This window comes from Rhododendron vialii, chromosome 4a (genome assembly GCF_030253575.1).
Source record: "Rhododendron vialii isolate Sample 1 chromosome 4a, ASM3025357v1".
Classification (NCBI taxonomy): Eukaryota; Viridiplantae; Streptophyta; class Magnoliopsida; order Ericales; family Ericaceae; genus Rhododendron; species Rhododendron vialii.
In genome coordinates this window covers 34,980,230-34,997,082 of record NC_080560.1, presented here as the reverse complement: position 1 = coordinate 34,997,082, position 16,853 = coordinate 34,980,230, and the positions used below count along the sequence as shown (strand labels likewise).

Below are 16,853 nucleotides of genomic sequence, written 5' to 3'. Positions count from 1 at the left end.
TCAGTTATGGTGCAAATAAAAAGGAAGTAATATGGGAAGTTAAGCTTGCCAACACTCATTAATTAGCAAAAGAAACTGTAGGTTACTAATAAAGATACATTTATATCATCAGATTCGAGTTAGGAATTCCCAAATATACAGATCAACAATAAATATCCATCCAAGAATGCTTGGATCGCGACAATGCGAACTTCACGGCTCACTTTTTCGACAGTATCTTCGATCAATGGTTAAGAACTTCTCAAGTGGTTCCTAATGCAAAATGCAGATTGGTCCCGTTGATGTTGAGCAACGTCGAGAATTCTGCATTGATCATCATTTCAGCTCGTTAGAGGGATATGCTTACGCTTAAGTATTGAACGACTTTCATCAGTCTGAATCTGTGTCGCGGAATGGTAAAGGAACTGCCTTCACGGCCCTAAACTTGCCAACGTTGTTCAGATGCTCATTCTCCAACCTATTTTTTTGCAATTCCATGACAAAAGTAGAGGGAGCTTTAGAATTAGTAAGCAACGTGTTTTCGAATTCCTGGCAAGCGTTCTAGCATGAAAAAGAAAATGTCAGAGTGTTTTCAAAATTTTCGTTGCTGAAAAAAGGTTTTTTCGACCAAAAGGATTGTCGATACGATAACTGAATCAATGGAAATTAAAATCATTCCCAATAAGGCCCAGAGAAATTGTACCTGTAGAAGTTCCAGTGCCCACGTCGAATGACCTCCAGTGAAGCCAGGAAAAACTCTAGCAATCGTGATTCAGACTGCCCGATAGAGAATAGTATCACGGTCTCCACCCAAGCAACTCTCAGGACAAAATTGAATGCCTACAACAAAACTATGCTGTGTTAGACATTTTGAGCGTAGAACCGAGACGATGGTTTTGTTTTCCATTTTCCAAACAACAATGTTACATCTCACATTGAACATCTTTTACTGAAATGTGTTCACAGTATAGTGTGACAGTATTACATTCAATTTGGTGTACTTCACACCCTATCCCGGAACCAAAATTCTAGACCCGTCTGTGTCTGTATTGGTTTTCGATTTTGAAAATGGAGACGAACACGAAAGGGCAAGAGAGAGACGGGGAAAACTCACGATTGACACATAGTAGATGCTCTTGTTCTTGACAATGAGGTCGTCTCTGAGCCATGGGTTTTTGGATTTCGGGTTGAGGAGTCCCCAATCCTTGACAAAATCCCAGTACAACTGATACGTTGTGGCCACCAAGGAAGTGACCAACACAATAGCCATCCAGAGTTTGCTTTCGGTCTGCTGGGCGTAGGTTAACCTCGCCCCGGCTGCAACCATGGCCGAAACGTACTTTCCCATGTTTGCCAGGTGGTCCGTGTCACTTTCGTCGTACCATCTTCTTGCGCACTGCAGATTACACAAAAAATACCAACACTTACGTTTAACAGAAAATCGGTTAAAAACCAAAAACACGGCGCAAAAGAAATGAACAAATTAGGCCGAATTAGTAACTGGAACTCCGATTTACCTGCATAGCGCGCCAAAAATACGGCGCAAAAGAAATGAAGTAAGCCGCTTCTTTGTAAAACTTTCCGGAATTACAAGTCTCGTACCGGTGTGTTTTGAAACTTCCGGCAATGAAGTAACATGCTGTGGACTCCATATACCTTAGCAGTGGAATCTGTACACACCAACAAAGTACACAGCAAAATTCAATGAACATCATTCTTCAGTCTTCAGTTTCAAGTAGTACAGCAAGTAGCATTGTTTTGTAGGCTTAAATGTTACCTGACTAGTAAGTTGGTCAGCCATGAAAAAATCAACCATCAAAACCTGTACATTTGATCGGAAAATTCGCATAAGTTGCTATACTAAAATTTGTTACAGAAAACTGAAGACTTCTGAGGATCGAGGACCAGACGTACCTTGTAAAATGGAGAGAAGACTATGTTTCGTATTACCCGGAGGAAACAAAACCGAGTCGGGCGATAGAAGACATTCAGTGGACAGATGAGCAGGGTGATAAACATCTAGAAATGACATGAAAAATCACGCATAAAGTTAGAAAATTTAGAGGTAAAGCTCTTGGATTGTGCATAGTAAGCTCTACCAAAGGAAGACCACTTGTGTGTAAAAGCCCGACCCGACCCAGTTTTCATTGAGCTCGGGCTACCTGGCCCGACTCACCGGATACTTACATTGTTTGTTATTCAGACAATCGAATCGGGTTTTGGGCCTTTTATCAAGGAAAATTTGGTGGGTCTTTCGGCACGGCCACCGGTTCCCTATAAGGCCGATTTGGACATGAAAAACGTACAATGTGTGGGATGGGCGGGCATATGTTGGGGTTACTTTAGGCTTGGGTAGGCATCAGACGGGGCCACTAGCTAGCTAGTCACGTTAACTGAAAACGAAAAAACGTTATCGAGCATGCCTTGAGTTACTAACCAGAAGGAGGATTCCCGGAATGGCATCGACTTGTTGAGGCGAGAAGCCATTGGAGAGCAGCACGAGGTGTATCACCATGGCCGCGACCACCGCAGTCATGAGGGAGGTGCAAATGAGGAAAGCGTCTCTGTATTTGAGGGCAGTGGAGGGCTGGAACTCGAATATGAAGTTGTAGTTGATCCTGGAGCTCTTCCACAGGAACAGATTGCACCCGTACATGAACAAGTGCAAGCTTAGCAGAGCAAACATGCTGCACAAATACACACCATTTTATTAGTTTTCGAATAATGCATATATTGTTCCAGTGTCAAAATTATGAAATGTAAAGCGTACAAATTGGGGGATAGCGTTAGACATCCAAAGTTTGCTCGACCCTTCTCGCGGGTCCAATTAAATTACTCGACGGGTAGGCAATGACCGGTAATAATCGGGGTTGCGACAGATAGCTCATTAGAAAAGCCTAAGTGAAGGTCAAGTCTGTTCGAAATGGAGATACTGAATTTGGCAACGTTTGAGACTTAAAATCTTGCTTTTTGTTCAATGAAAAGAAAATTTCTTACGAATGCTGATTTTGTATTTTACAATCAGAGCATTCAAACCATATTTCTATCATGCTAAACAAAGAAAACCAATTTTTAGCCTCTTTCAATTCGATTTCTTTTCCTATCTTTTTCGTTTCCATTTCATCTACTCTTCCCTTAATAGATTCAAAATCCAATATCAGACGTGCATACAACATGAATATGACTCCTTTCTAGAAGTACAATCACTTCTTAGCGGTGTATACGACATATGTGCCGTTACTTATATTAGACAGTTCATGAAAGTGTACTAAACGTACAAAGTCAGGGACCTTAAAAAACACTTTTGGACGGCTCGGATTGCCCACTATGGCCCTATATTGCAGGAGTCCCCGGGTCCCTAAATGTAGGCTCTGATCACATTATAATGGATTGGTCATTTCAGGTATTGGATTAGGGCTGTAAACAAATCGAGCAGCTCGCGAGCTCGGCTCGACTCATTTAGTAAATAAGCTGAGCTCGAGCTTTCGGGAGTAGACGAGCCTCCCTTAACGAGTTTTCGGCTTGTTTAGGGAGGCTCGGTTCGATTAAAGAAGCTCATTTAGTAAATGACTAAGCTCGGCTCGTTAAGGCTCGAGCTGAACTCGAGCTCGAATTTTTAGCTTGTTCAGTAAACGAGCTGAGCTCGAGCTCGACAAGGCCTAGGCTTGGCTCGGCTTGTTTACAGCCCTAGACTATGGATGTAATTTAGGGGTATTTATGGCCTAACAAAATTTGTGACATTGAAGCAGAGTACAATATGACAGGAAACAACAATAGCAATGGAGAAGAAGATAAAGCAGTAGAGATATATACATGCGAAAAAAAAAAGGCAGGAAAAAGGGACCTGAAAACAGGGTAGACAGTTTCCATGTAAGATGTTGTAGGAGAGAACATCCCACACAGATGTGCTAATATTCCGTAAACACTAAATAGTGTTACAAAACAACCTGTAGATAATCCTGCAACCACAACCACGACCACGACAACAACATTCAGTAAGAAACAGGGTATTTTTGGGATTAATTTCGTTTGTAGTGAATTTTATTTTGAAGATTTTGGTAATAATTTTATACTCTTTATAATTCTTCTCGGCAAGATGAATGGATAATTAAATAATTGACGCAAAACTAACAAAATTCAGAAAAATAAATAAGATTGTCCAAGCTTAGCCTAAGTGTGCTTCCGGAAGAAATTTATACAATATGTCGATATTCCTTTCATTTTTTTTTTTTTTGTGAATTTTCCTTTTGTGTGTATCTTTTTTTTCTCAATTTTTAATCAAGTTTTGCTTTTAACTTATCAGCTAAATATTCGAGAAGAGTAAAAAATGCTAATTTCTGGAGAACTTCATTTTATGCTTTCATCGCTATCGATATTGAATGAGCATCTTTTACAATAAATTCAGCAGTAACAAACATGTTTTTTTGGGCAAACTGGAGATAATATAAAAACTAAGCAAAAGAAATTCTAGGGTATTTAACCTACATCAACATCCTGAAATTGAACCAACATAAACAAATTAAGGAGCAAAAACTAAAGAACTCCAATTAAAACTAACTTAAATTGAAAGCATGCAAGTTAATTAGCTAATAAGTCCGCCACCCTATTTGCTTCCTGCCACACTTGGCAAACCTCTTGCACATTTTATCGGGTCATCAATGTCGGTCTTGGACACATGTATCATATCGAACTAGGCCCAACAACCCTAGTAATTCTCATAACAAAAGTGTAGGTACGCGCACTACATAAATTTGTTTAGCTACTGTATTTTAGATTGCTGGTAAAAGTGCCTTTATCAAATTATCATGAGCTGCGGCACGATGCCCATAATCATGATTTCAAAAACAATTTGAAAACCTTTAGTACTGAATGCCAAGAGAGAGATTTTGTGAGGTCCCATCAACAAAACAAAACCGTGTTGAACATATATAACCCCGTTACCTCTGGGAACACCTATGTATTATTAGCAGAACCGTACTGAACTATACAGGCCCAACGATTCTAAATTTGACGAAAATGTGGGTACGCGCACTACGTAAATGATTTGTTTAGCTACTATTTTAGATTGCTGGTGGGACTATATGTTCATAATGAGGTGCGCCACAATGTCTATAGACTATAGTCATGAATTCAAAAGCAATTTGAAGACCTTTTAGTGTGACCTCAGACGGACCCAATACTCTGAGAGAGAGAGAGAGAGAGAGAGAGAGAGAGAGAGAGATTATTACCAACAAAGAAGGTAAGCATGTGAGAATCTTTGTGCTGGTGGGGTGTTAGGAACTTCATAGCCTTTTTCCTGTCGTTGTTGGCGAAGTGCTTTGTGAATAAGGACTCCACTTCGTCCATTAGTCTAACCACCTTAATTACCACAACAACAATTTTTTTAGTGTAGTTAATTAATTCCCTTTTCACAAAATTCGCACTGAATATATGCCATTAATGCATTTTCAAATTTATTGTTTACATCCCAATAAAGTGTAAAAGAAATATAAAACGTAAACAAGATGACACAGTATATCTCTAACCACCTCTATATGTCTATCACCAGGTCGAGACTATATATTTGATAATAATAATTTTTTTTCAATGTAGTAGTAGTAGTATTTTCTAGAGTCGGGGACCATCCTTGTCTATCACATGAATTTTCTCCTTAAATTTATATAAATAGTAATATTTATTTGGCTGAAATTTTTTGGATTTTTTAAATTTTATTCTGAATTTTTATATGCTTTCCATTTTTTTTATGTACCTTAAAGGCAGGAATTTATAATAAAATAAACAATTATGATTGAAGCTAAAGAAAATTGTAAATTCAAGACTAAACTATTCAAACAATCAGTTTTCTTAGATTATGTTTGTGTGTTTGTACTTTTTGGTTACGATTCATAGTACCTTTTAAACTTTTCGTGTTTCTCTTGTCGAGACGAATTGAAAAGGCTAAATGTGGGTTGTTAGGATAATTTACTAGTATCTGCAGTGTCAAATGTGTAAAAAAAATTTTTATCATAAATGTTTGGTAAAAAAAAGTTTCAATGGAGTTAAGTTATTCCACTAATAAATGTTTGGTAACTTAAGAAATCTCTTGATTTGTAAGGACTCCCTAATTCTTAATTAGCAACATGTGATTTAGTTGTCATAATTGGTTGCTTTACGTGCATAATTATCATAAGATAGGATACAAAATCAGTTTGATAAAACAGTTACTCCCTCCGTCCCGTATTTAGAGTCCAGTATTTCATTTTAGGTTGTCCATTAATAAATGTCCATTTTGTAAAGTTAGTGGGGTAAAAATTGGTGCATTGTTTATTTTGTCCATAAAAGTATATTTCATTTTGAAAAGTTAGTGAGTAAAAGTGTAATGATAATGGGTAAGTAGGAAAAGTGGAGAAAAAAATTGATGTGAAAGGTGTAATGATGATGTATTTTTAATAAGTTGAAGTTACGAACCAGGACACTTAAAAATGGACGGAGGGAGTGTAACTTAATTGTATAAATCAACACGTGAAAGAAAAGAACATCTTAAATCAAGTAAACCAATAAATGTTTGATATCTCCAAAAAAGTTCTTAACTTGTAGGGCTTCCTTATTCTTTAGCACAAAACATGTGATTTATACACCTAATATATTAATTTGCTCTTTCTTTTTTGGGAAAATTTGATCGAATCATGAAAACAGATCGAGTAGGGAAAAATTTGCAAAAAATAATGGCATCTATACGAAAGAAGTTATACTTTAAATATTAAAAATGATTTTAATCACTGGATTATATGAAATAAGAATTTACCTTATCAGAACTAAGAAAATAAGATCTTTTCACTACTTGGAGGTAGATTGTTGATGCCTGCTCGTTCGATACCTGTCTCACAAAACACAAAAATAAGGATATAATTAATTTTACGCTATTAGCTTGCTTATGCACATGCCATGTTAACCGGGACGTGTAGCTGTAATTAGGTTTCTAGGTTCGATTCAATTTCTATGCGGAAGAAGTTGATACGTACCCTTGGTTTTGGATTAGAAAGGGCTTTACTAATCCAGTTATAATAATAAATCATGGTCATTAATTAGAATCTACATAGTGATTGTTTTGCTTTAAGATTAATTGCTCTTTCTTATTTTATCTTTTTGAAGAAAATAATAATATGTTGAGTTGTTGGAGTCTCACATTCCTCATGTGAAGTTAGATAAGAGTATGGTCATTTTGTATAAGTTTGTCCGTGTAAGGAACTGAGTGTCATGAGATTGTGACACATTTTTAATTTACATGCAAAGTTTTAATTTAGTTATCGCTTTGCTTTCTTGCGATATTATAACAAGTTTTTTCAGTTACAGCAAGATTTACGCTGATTATTTCAATTTTTATAAGCCGAATTGCTGATCGATGTCCCTAGCTAGAGTCCGTTGATTATGAAGAGAAAGGTTGAAAAAGGAAAAAAAAAAAAAAAAGGGCCAAAAGTGATGAAAAGGAGAAAGGGAAATGAAAAGACGATTAACTTTCTTTTAAAATGTAACTAGGATGAATTCGCGAAAATGTTATTTTCAAAAACACCCCTTCAACTATCACATTTTGTCAACATGACCCCCTTAAGTTTAAAACTCATCAACTTCATCCCTTCAACTATCAAAACTCATTAACTACACCCCTTCCGTTAAAAATTTGGATGGAAACACACAAAAAGACTAAATTACCCTTTTCTATTCAAACCCAATTAACAAGGGAAAAAAAGGAAAATATATAATTTTTTAAATAAAGTATAATTCTAGAAAATATAATTTTTTTACTTCTTGAATTTCAGCAATATATATATATATAAGAAAAGTCTACAATACACACCCCTTAAAAGAGTGTACCATATGCACATATTTTGTGGTTCATTCATAACATTTTAGAGTGTTTCGTAACTTTTGTTATAGAATTCATAACTTTTCAGCAATACGATTCGTAACGTTTTCATTATGATTCGTAACTTTTAGCAATACGATTCATAACATTTTCTCTATAATTCATAACATTTTTTAGGGGTGCATATGATACACACCTAAATAAGGGGTGTGTATTGTAATCTTTCCCATATATATATAAATATATTTATATATTGACATAGTAGAAACTGTCAAACTTAACCATTTTCCATCTAAAAAGTTAACATTTTCTAACAGAATTGGACGGAAGGGGTATAGTTGATGAGTTTTGATAGTTGAAGGGGTGATGTTGATGAGTTTTAAACATAAGGAGGTCATGTTGACAAAACGTGATAGTTAAAGGGGTGTTTTTGGAAATAACCCTAATTTTCTCATAGTAAGTTGTTGGGGAAGAGGGTTTGATATTCAACCACATCAAATTTTATAGTATTTCTCTCTTTCAGTAACTTTCTAGTAGAGATCTTGCTAATCAAACAGACTCAGAGTATTCTCGCTATATTTGTGGAGAAACTTTTTGGTATCACTGGTATACCAACGACATGGTATCCCCCTTTTACAAAAAAATGTGACATGTGGCAAATTGTATTTTTTTAAAACTTCCTATAATTATTCCACTCCAATTCACTATTGGTGCTAAAACAATTGTTTTTTTCCCGCCTCTGTCCACAAAAAACTAACCCCCACCCAAATTACTCCCTTGCCTATCCCAACAGGGTGGAGATTTTGGATACAATCTGTTAATACGACACAAACACGACACGAATATGACACGACTTGGCAACACAAAAATTAAATGGGACAAACACGAATTTGACTTATGTAACTCGATAAAGACACAGTAACTATTTAATTTTCCGGATTGACACGTTAACCCAAATCAACATGACTCGAATATGACACAACACGATTAACTGTGATTCTTTTCAATTTCCTAACTAGTACTATATGATTTGATTTTTCCAAAATCATACTTGGTTAATTTGTATTGAAAAAAAATCAAAGAATTACGGAAATACAAGTCATGCATGGTACTATAGAACTCATTGTAGAATATTTTTTTCCCAAAATCAAAACCAACTGAATATCTAATTTTCTAATTATTTGAGTTTCTATGCTAAAAAATTCTAAAATTAAATAAACATCATTTAGGCTGGTGTTCTAATTACTTTGCAAACAAGATTTCATACAATTATATAAGACCTATGACATGAAAAACTCATAGTACCCCATAATTATTACGCATCTCTCTCACAAGGGATAGATCATTTAGTTGAAAAAACTCATAGTATAAATACCATAATTATTACTCATAGTATCATCTAATCTCTGTGCTTTCAACGGAAATTTTACTACTGTTAAGTTTAAGCACGGACCTTTTCTTTTTTAAGAATGGGTTATGTCCTCAAGATTTATGTTTTACCTTTAAATTAAAGTTCAAAAAAAAATTGAATGAGAAGAAAGCAAAGATGTTAGCAGGGATTGGCGCAGGAGTAATTTGGGCGGAGGTAGTTTTTTGTGCACAGAGGCGGAAAAAACTAATAGTGAATTGGGGAGGAATAATTACAGTTGAAATCCTAAAAAATTACAGTTTGCCACATGTCACATTTTTTGTAAGGGGGGATACTAGGTATTTGGTATACCGGTGATACCAAAAAGTTTCTCCGAAAACTGATGAGAATTAATATATGAGTACTGCTATATACACCGACCATTTTGGACCGAAACCGTACCGACGGCCGCGCGCGGCCGTCTCCGGCCACCGGACGGCCGATCCGAGCCGTCCAAAAATTTTAAAAAAAAAAACCGAGGGGCCCAACGCGGGAATCAACGTCATCCGATGTGTGTAGGGTGCTTGATCTAAACACCCTATTTTTCGTTAATATATATGACGTTGAATATTTCCAAAGATGAACTTCATAATTGTAGTGGGTATGAAACGGATAGGTGAGTAACTTACCTTGTCAAATTTCTTGAGTATCTTGGTAAACGCCGTCATATTTAAAGAGCTGCCAAGAAAAGAGCCAAATTAATAAGGTTTAACACATGAACACATGCACGGGAAAGTAACTAATTTACAAAAATGATCTAATTGTTAATGGGAAAATTATTCAATACTCCCGCGGGTGTATACTCCCTTCTTTCACATAACATGTAGGGCTCATGCGGGACCCACATGTTGACCCCATATGTTATGTGAGGGATCGAGGGAGTATACATCTACTAGAGTACTGAATAATTACCCCTTGTTAATGCCACAATTCCATGTTGCGTTCATCTAAAATAGAAAGTGACTTGTCTTTTTGATTATTTTCCCTCATACTATTGGATTCCAGTTTTGAATACTGGCCGTTTGTCTAATCGGATATTAGCATCGGATTAGCCCATATATCCAAGGTGACCAAATATTATCCGGTATTTGATTGAAATATTTACGACACAGATTAAAATCGTGAACGTTCGCACTACAGATTGAGAAATCAATTAATCAATTGAAAAATGAACCTGTATGTTTTTAACAGCCCAAGGCCTCTGTAGAGCTCCACAAAAGCTCCCCTGATCATCTTTTCTGCACATTGGTTCTTTTTCCTGTTTATGAAATCAGTTCCTGGGCCCAATTCTTTCTTGGGATTCTTCAGTACATCTTTCCAGAGCATCGATATCGCCCGCGTCGGGTTCCCCTTCTTCGCTTTCGATTCTTTAGGCGAAACGACAAAATTTACACCGTTTTTTTCTACCGTGGCACTTGCATCCTCTTTCCGTGGGGTTTCGATGGGGCTTTCGCAATATTCCGTCGGGCTTTCTGCATAAATAAAAAGCTCAAAAATTTATTGACGCCGATGAAACGAACTTTAAGTACTGATGGGGAAATACGCGGAGGAGAAATGATAAATTATTTTGCGAAACTTATCATGGAATCAACTTCAACCGATATCGAAAGTGTGACAAGAGAGTTAACATTTAGTGCAAACTAATTAAAACCACTCAGAAGAGGTTCCAGCATATACGCAACTCGATTGATTTTGAGAAACAGATCTAACCATCCACCAACGAAGGCTTATTTAAAGTTAAAACAAAGGTCTTATGGACTGGCCGGAAGGAATAGATCCAGCAGTTTGACGGTGATTGTTTCTAAAGTGACCAAAACATGAAGCTTCTCAATAAGAAGAGAGCAGTTGGGATTTAGGACAAAGCACTGATGCCCTTTTCGTCGTTACGCTAATTTTGGTCCTTTCCTTAAGTAGGAGGTACATGTGTTGATTGAGGAAATAGAAATATTCCCTCTCTCCTATGCATTAGAGTAAATGGTCAAAAAATAAGAAATTTAACAATATGAAATCATTATTATTATTATTTTGTCGTTCGTTAATCATAATCTACTCTATCCTAAGGGTTTTGAGAAGGGGAATGAGTGCTTACGGGAATCGAACCCCGTCCATATGCATGAGAATATAAGGGAGGCACTAATTGCATTCCACTCCACGTGAAATTACGGTTCAAGAAGATTCAAAACGCCACCAAATAAAATGTCAATGATTTATCAAATTACCCTCAATTTCAAGAATTTTGTCTCAATGACAGGTGTCGAAATGTAATTAGGAGGGCTTTGACTTAAATTTTCAACTTTGGTCCGTATTTACATACTTTGTCTTATTTTTCTTGTCGAGACGAATGATTGGATGTAAAAATTTGATCCGAATCTGACATACATAAAGAGAAATCAACGATTAAAATAGATGTATTACCGTTCGGCTAAATAAGCCACTTGGCTTATTTTTTTGTCCTTATTTAAATTTTTTTTTGGGGAAAATTTCAAAAGAGCCCCTGAACTTTCTGACAACTTGCAAAAAAACACCTGGACTTTCACTATTAACAAAAAAACACCTAAACTTAGCATTCCGTTAGCAATTAAACCCCTGCCGTCCAATTCCGTCAATTTGTAACGGATGGAGCTAACGGAAGGTGTTAACTTTTTATTTATTTTTACTTTTTACATTCAAAAATTACTTTTAACTCTTTCTTTTTTTTATTAGTAAATAAATATGCAATAAATTTCTTTTTTTTTCTTACTATTTATCAAAAATTACTTTAACTCTATTTTTTACTATTTACAAAAATAACTTTAACCACCATCTTTTTTGTTACTTTCAAATTTTACCTTTCCTCTTCTCTCTCTCTCCCTCTTTTTTTTTTTAGAACTTTAACCCCACTCCACCAATCAACTGCCAAAGCTCTAGCTCTAATTTCAGAAATTCGAAATTACTCTTTTTTTTAGCATTCTTGTTTTTTATATTTTTTACTTCCAAAATTACTTTTAACTCTTTATTTTTAGTAGTAAATAAATATGAAATAAAATTTTTTTTCTTACTATTTATCAAAAATTACTTTAACTCTAATCTTTACTATTTATAATAATAACTTTAACCCATTTTTACTATTTATTGCATATTTATTTATGACTAAAAAAAGAATGAGTTAAAAGTAATTTTTGGAAGTAAATGTAGTAAAAAAAAGAAAAGGTTACAAAGAGGAGGTTAAAAGAACTTTTGAATTTCTGAAATTGTGGCTAAGGCTTTGGCGGTTGGTTGTGGGGTTAATTGGTGGTGTGGAGTCGATTCTAATAAGAAAAAAAGGGAGAGAGAGAGAGAGGCGGGAAAGGTAAAATTTGAAAATAAAAAATAGGGTTAAAGTAATTTTCGATAAATAATAAGAAAAAAAAGCACTTAATTGCATATTTATTTACCAATAAAAAAAGAAAGAGTTAAAAGTAATTTTTGAATGTAAAAAGTAAAAAAATAAAAAGTTAACACCTTCCGTTAGCTCTATCCGTTAAAAATTGACGGAATTGGACGGCAGGGGTTTAATTGCTAACGGAATGCTAAGTTTACGTGTTTTTTGTTAATAGTGAAAGTCCAGGTGTTTTTTTGCAAGTTGTCAGAAAGTTCAGGGGCTTTTTTGAAATTTTCCCTTTTTTTCGCATTTGTTAGTTTTTTTTGTCAATTTTTGGGGAATTATTACTTCTTCATGACAAGAGGAATCTAAAAAGTAAAAAATTACGATCGAAATTCAATTTTTTTTGAATAAAGACGAAAAAAATTGGCTTATTGTCTTATTTTTTTGTCTTTATTCAAAAAAATTAGGTTTCGATCGTAATTTTTTACTTTTTAGATTCCTTTCGTCATGACGAAACAATAATCCCCAAAAATTGACGAAAAACTAACGAATGCGAAAAAAATTTGAATAAAGACAAAAAAATAAGCCACTTGGCTTATTTAGCCGAACGGCCTAAGAACACAGATTAACGCACCGGAATAATCCGAGTTCCGAGGGGAAGACGTGTAGGAAGGGGTGGTAAATCCGGCAGACGACTTCGACGACAGACTTTTCCGGCGCCGGTCGCTGAGGATTTGCTTGCGTTCATTCAGAGTCTGCAGCTGCTTGTTGATCAGTTGATCTCCTCTCTCCAGAAACTCTGCCTCTCTCGTCTTGTAAAACTGGTTCACCTTATTTAGCTCCTCATCCAAGCTCTCAAAAAATTGCTTAACCTGAAAAGTAAATTACGACAATGGGGCCAATCTTAGCTAGTTCATGAGGTAAAGGTAATTTGTACTTTTCGAGACTCTCTCAATATTTTTCTTTCTTCTTATTGTACAGATTTTTTTTTTTTTACCCTGAATGAATAAATTGTAAGTGAGTCAATGACATATTAACTCGTATGTAGCCACTTTATACCGGGCTTTGCAAGTACTTGAATTCGGCTCCCTGCTATCATGGAGTACAAGATTGGTTCTCGGCGATTGGTCGAGGCCCACGTAAACCGATCCGGAGGCCCTTTATTTTTTTACAAAAAGACATGGTTGTAACGTACACAACTAACATACTAAAATTACTGTAGTAAAGCTAGTAAGCCTAGTACCTCATCCTCCTCAGAAAACAGTTGCACAAGCTCAGTTTCATACACTTGTTCACCCCCATCATCTTCTCCTTCCGTAATCTTGCTCTTCACCTGAAAAAAGTCCAAAAGAAAACCGTTCAAATAAGTACTCATTTTTTTAATTAAATGTGATATATTAAAAAAGAATGTTTTGTCTCGTAAAACGAAAAATAAATACTTAAAAAATAAAAATTTTAACAGAACGGGGCCTTAGTCGATAGAAAACTTTGCAGTACTTGTTGGGTGTTGTTTTCAGTGATATCTTTTGTGGGTTGTTGAATTAAATCCTTTCTGTTAGCCATTCACGATGCTTTCGTGACAATTATTGACACAAAATCTGCACCTTTAACTTTACTGGCGATAACCGAAAACTTGAATGAAACAGCAAAATATATTGCGTAAAGAGCAAATCTGTCACAATAAATTGCCGGAATTCCTAAAATAGAAGAACCATAAGGAATTCCAATATGTTGGCACGTAAAGTAACCCCGAAAAGTGAATAACGATCGAGAGTATTGTTACATCGATCCATCAGATTACTGTACATTCGAGACACTTGTTTTCGCCTGAAAATGACGTCGTTTACCCTTACTTGACGTACCATTATCAAGTTTCTTAATAAATTTATTGCCGTTTCAAAAAAAAACCAAAAAAGGGTAAACGTTTAAATTTCGCTTTCACCACCTTCTGAATTGTACCGAAACCAAACAAGCCTTGCTAATAAGTGATGACTGAGCTTTTTGTTTTTAATATTAGTATTTCACGGTGTTCAGATCAGCTTACCGTCCAGATTTTCGTACAGATTTTCGTACAGGGTCTTCAAATAATAATATGAGGCCTCAGTGCCACCTTTCAGCCAAATTTATTTATTTATTTTTATTGGCTTGGTTTAGAGATGTGTTATTTTCTTTTTTATTTGCCGTTAGAGATGTACATGTATATATACCTTGATAACCTCTGAATTCTGTCCGGCATTACGGAAGTGATCGGAGATTCTACTGATGACAGCGCGAACGGGGTCGAAAATGGATAGGCCGAAATCGACGTTGGCGTTTTGGACTTGCTTGGGCTTTTGGGCGAGCTTGATCTTCTTCACGTGTTTCTTCAGCTGCCAGTAGTTAACGAAAGCCTCTTTCCATTCAGGAATGAGCTGAGCTTCAAGCTCTTTCGAGAACTTCACCATTGGCGCGAGAGAGAGAGAGAGAGAGAGAGAGAGAGAGAGAGAGAGTTTAGGAGGTATGAGAGTAAGCAAGGTGGTTTATATATAGAGACAAAGGAATGAGAGAGAGAGAGAGAGAGAGAGAGAGAGAGAGAGAGAGAGAGAGATACATGTGTACAAGTACCAAACTTGTAGTTATTGAAAATATGAGAAATGTTTTTATTCATTTTTTAGTGTATTTTTCAAGGAACAAATAAGAAATGATTATCTCGCCGAGGTTTTTATTAGTTAAAATCCTGTACGCCGGTGGTGGAATTGTGGGATTTCTGCCATCGTCGTTGGGCGCCCCACCATGTATTTATTTTTATAATCTGAACCGTTCATTTTGTAAGGTTTATAGTGTAGTGTATTCATGTGAAAAATTCAGCTTGATTATAGCATATTGAAAATTGAATTTTTGTTTAAAGAATGGACAGTCTGATTCTATAAATAAGTTCAAAGTTCAATTTTTTATGATCGTCTATTTTATAAACCAAAATTAATTTGTTGATATACCTATCGATAACCAATCAAACTGATTTTTTGTGTGGCTATACTATTTTGCGGACCCAACAAAATGATCAGTTCAAATTATTACAAAAAATACCCGATGATCGATTCAATGGCGATGGCAGAAACCTCACGGTTTGCATCTCCTGTAGAAATAAGTTTAAACTCTTTTTAATTACCTTCTCCGTCGCTTAGTTTTATGCTTGTGATTGATTTCATATTATAGAACATTAATTTGCGTATATAAAGAGGAAAATGCTACTACGGTACACACGCCCTTGTTCGTTTCACATTTTATTTTTGTTTTTTAATCATTATTTTATTTTTCTTTTCAATCATTATTTTATTTATCTAATAATTATTTTGTCATCTCTCTCTACTCATTGGTCTCTTTCTCTCTCTCTTCAATCATTACCTTATTTTTTTCTTCATCCATTACCAAAATTAAAATACTCAAAAATGCAAAATGAATGCAGCCGCTCCATCATCTCATCCTAGAATCTTTATCCGTAGGAATGGCAATGGGGCATAGCAACTCGGGAATCCTGTTGTCCCTTTGTTGTCCTCATCCGGACCGTCTATTTCCTCAATATTGGATGACTCAGATTTCATCTCACATGTCCATCTGTTCATTGTAGAGATGAAATTTGAGCCATTCATTGCCGAAAGATAGACTGTCCGGATGGGAACAACACCCACGTTAGGGTCCCGGGGTTTTGCCATACTCGAACCCCAACCACAAAATTTAGTTGCTAATTTTGTTAGTCAGAACTCTTTCATATCATTAAGAGGTTAGGGATTTGAATATGATCTCTACTTGTGTGAGGGTGTTCTTTCGTTTTGCACTTGTAACGCTTATGATTATCTGTTTTCAAAAAAAAAAAAAACGATTATGATTATCCCCTACTGGGCTAGCAGTTGGTTGGCTTATATTGATTGTTTGTTTGTTTGTTTGTTCTCCCACTGTTGAGGCTAATAATTGGAGTGAGTTCATAATAATTTTAGAATTGTTTTCAGCTTCATGTAATTCTTATACTCTTTTTTTTTTTTTTTTGGAATAGAATGTAATTCTTATACTTATATTCTCCTACGACTTGACCCAAAAAGAAACTCATCTTATTCTGATAAATTCTTCACCAACTATTGTAAAAACATATTTTACAAATTTTACCCACGAAAATCTTCTTTTTTTTTTTCTGATTATTTTTAGTGAAAATTATGCATCATATATAAAACTTTGTGTCTTGTACTAAAGGTATGTTGTACAAGTCGAGTAGTATCTCGTTGCGGTGTATATATTATGAAGCAAAT

The 16,853-nt window shown here is 35.5% G+C and overlaps 1 protein-coding gene across 1 annotated transcript; it reads right to left on the bottom strand.

Moving 5' to 3' along the window:
- Nucleotides 1-39: 39 nt before the first annotated feature.
- LOC131323504 (phosphate transporter PHO1-like) lies at nucleotides 40-15,081 on the bottom strand. Its single transcript, XM_058355334.1, has 15 exons — nucleotides 14,781-15,081; nucleotides 13,817-13,906; nucleotides 13,208-13,445; nucleotides 10,405-10,702; nucleotides 9,860-9,908; nucleotides 6,764-6,835; nucleotides 5,208-5,337; nucleotides 3,824-3,938; nucleotides 2,417-2,666; nucleotides 1,894-1,998; nucleotides 1,757-1,801; nucleotides 1,497-1,649; nucleotides 1,094-1,375; nucleotides 683-819; nucleotides 40-457 (listed from the first exon to the last, which is right to left on the bottom strand). Exons 1-15 carry the CDS (start codon nucleotides 15,015-15,017, stop codon nucleotides 370-372), a joined length of 2,289 nt encoding a protein of 762 aa, XP_058211317.1. The 5' UTR covers nucleotides 15,018-15,081; the 3' UTR covers nucleotides 40-369.
- Nucleotides 15,082-16,853: the final 1,772 nt, after the last annotated feature.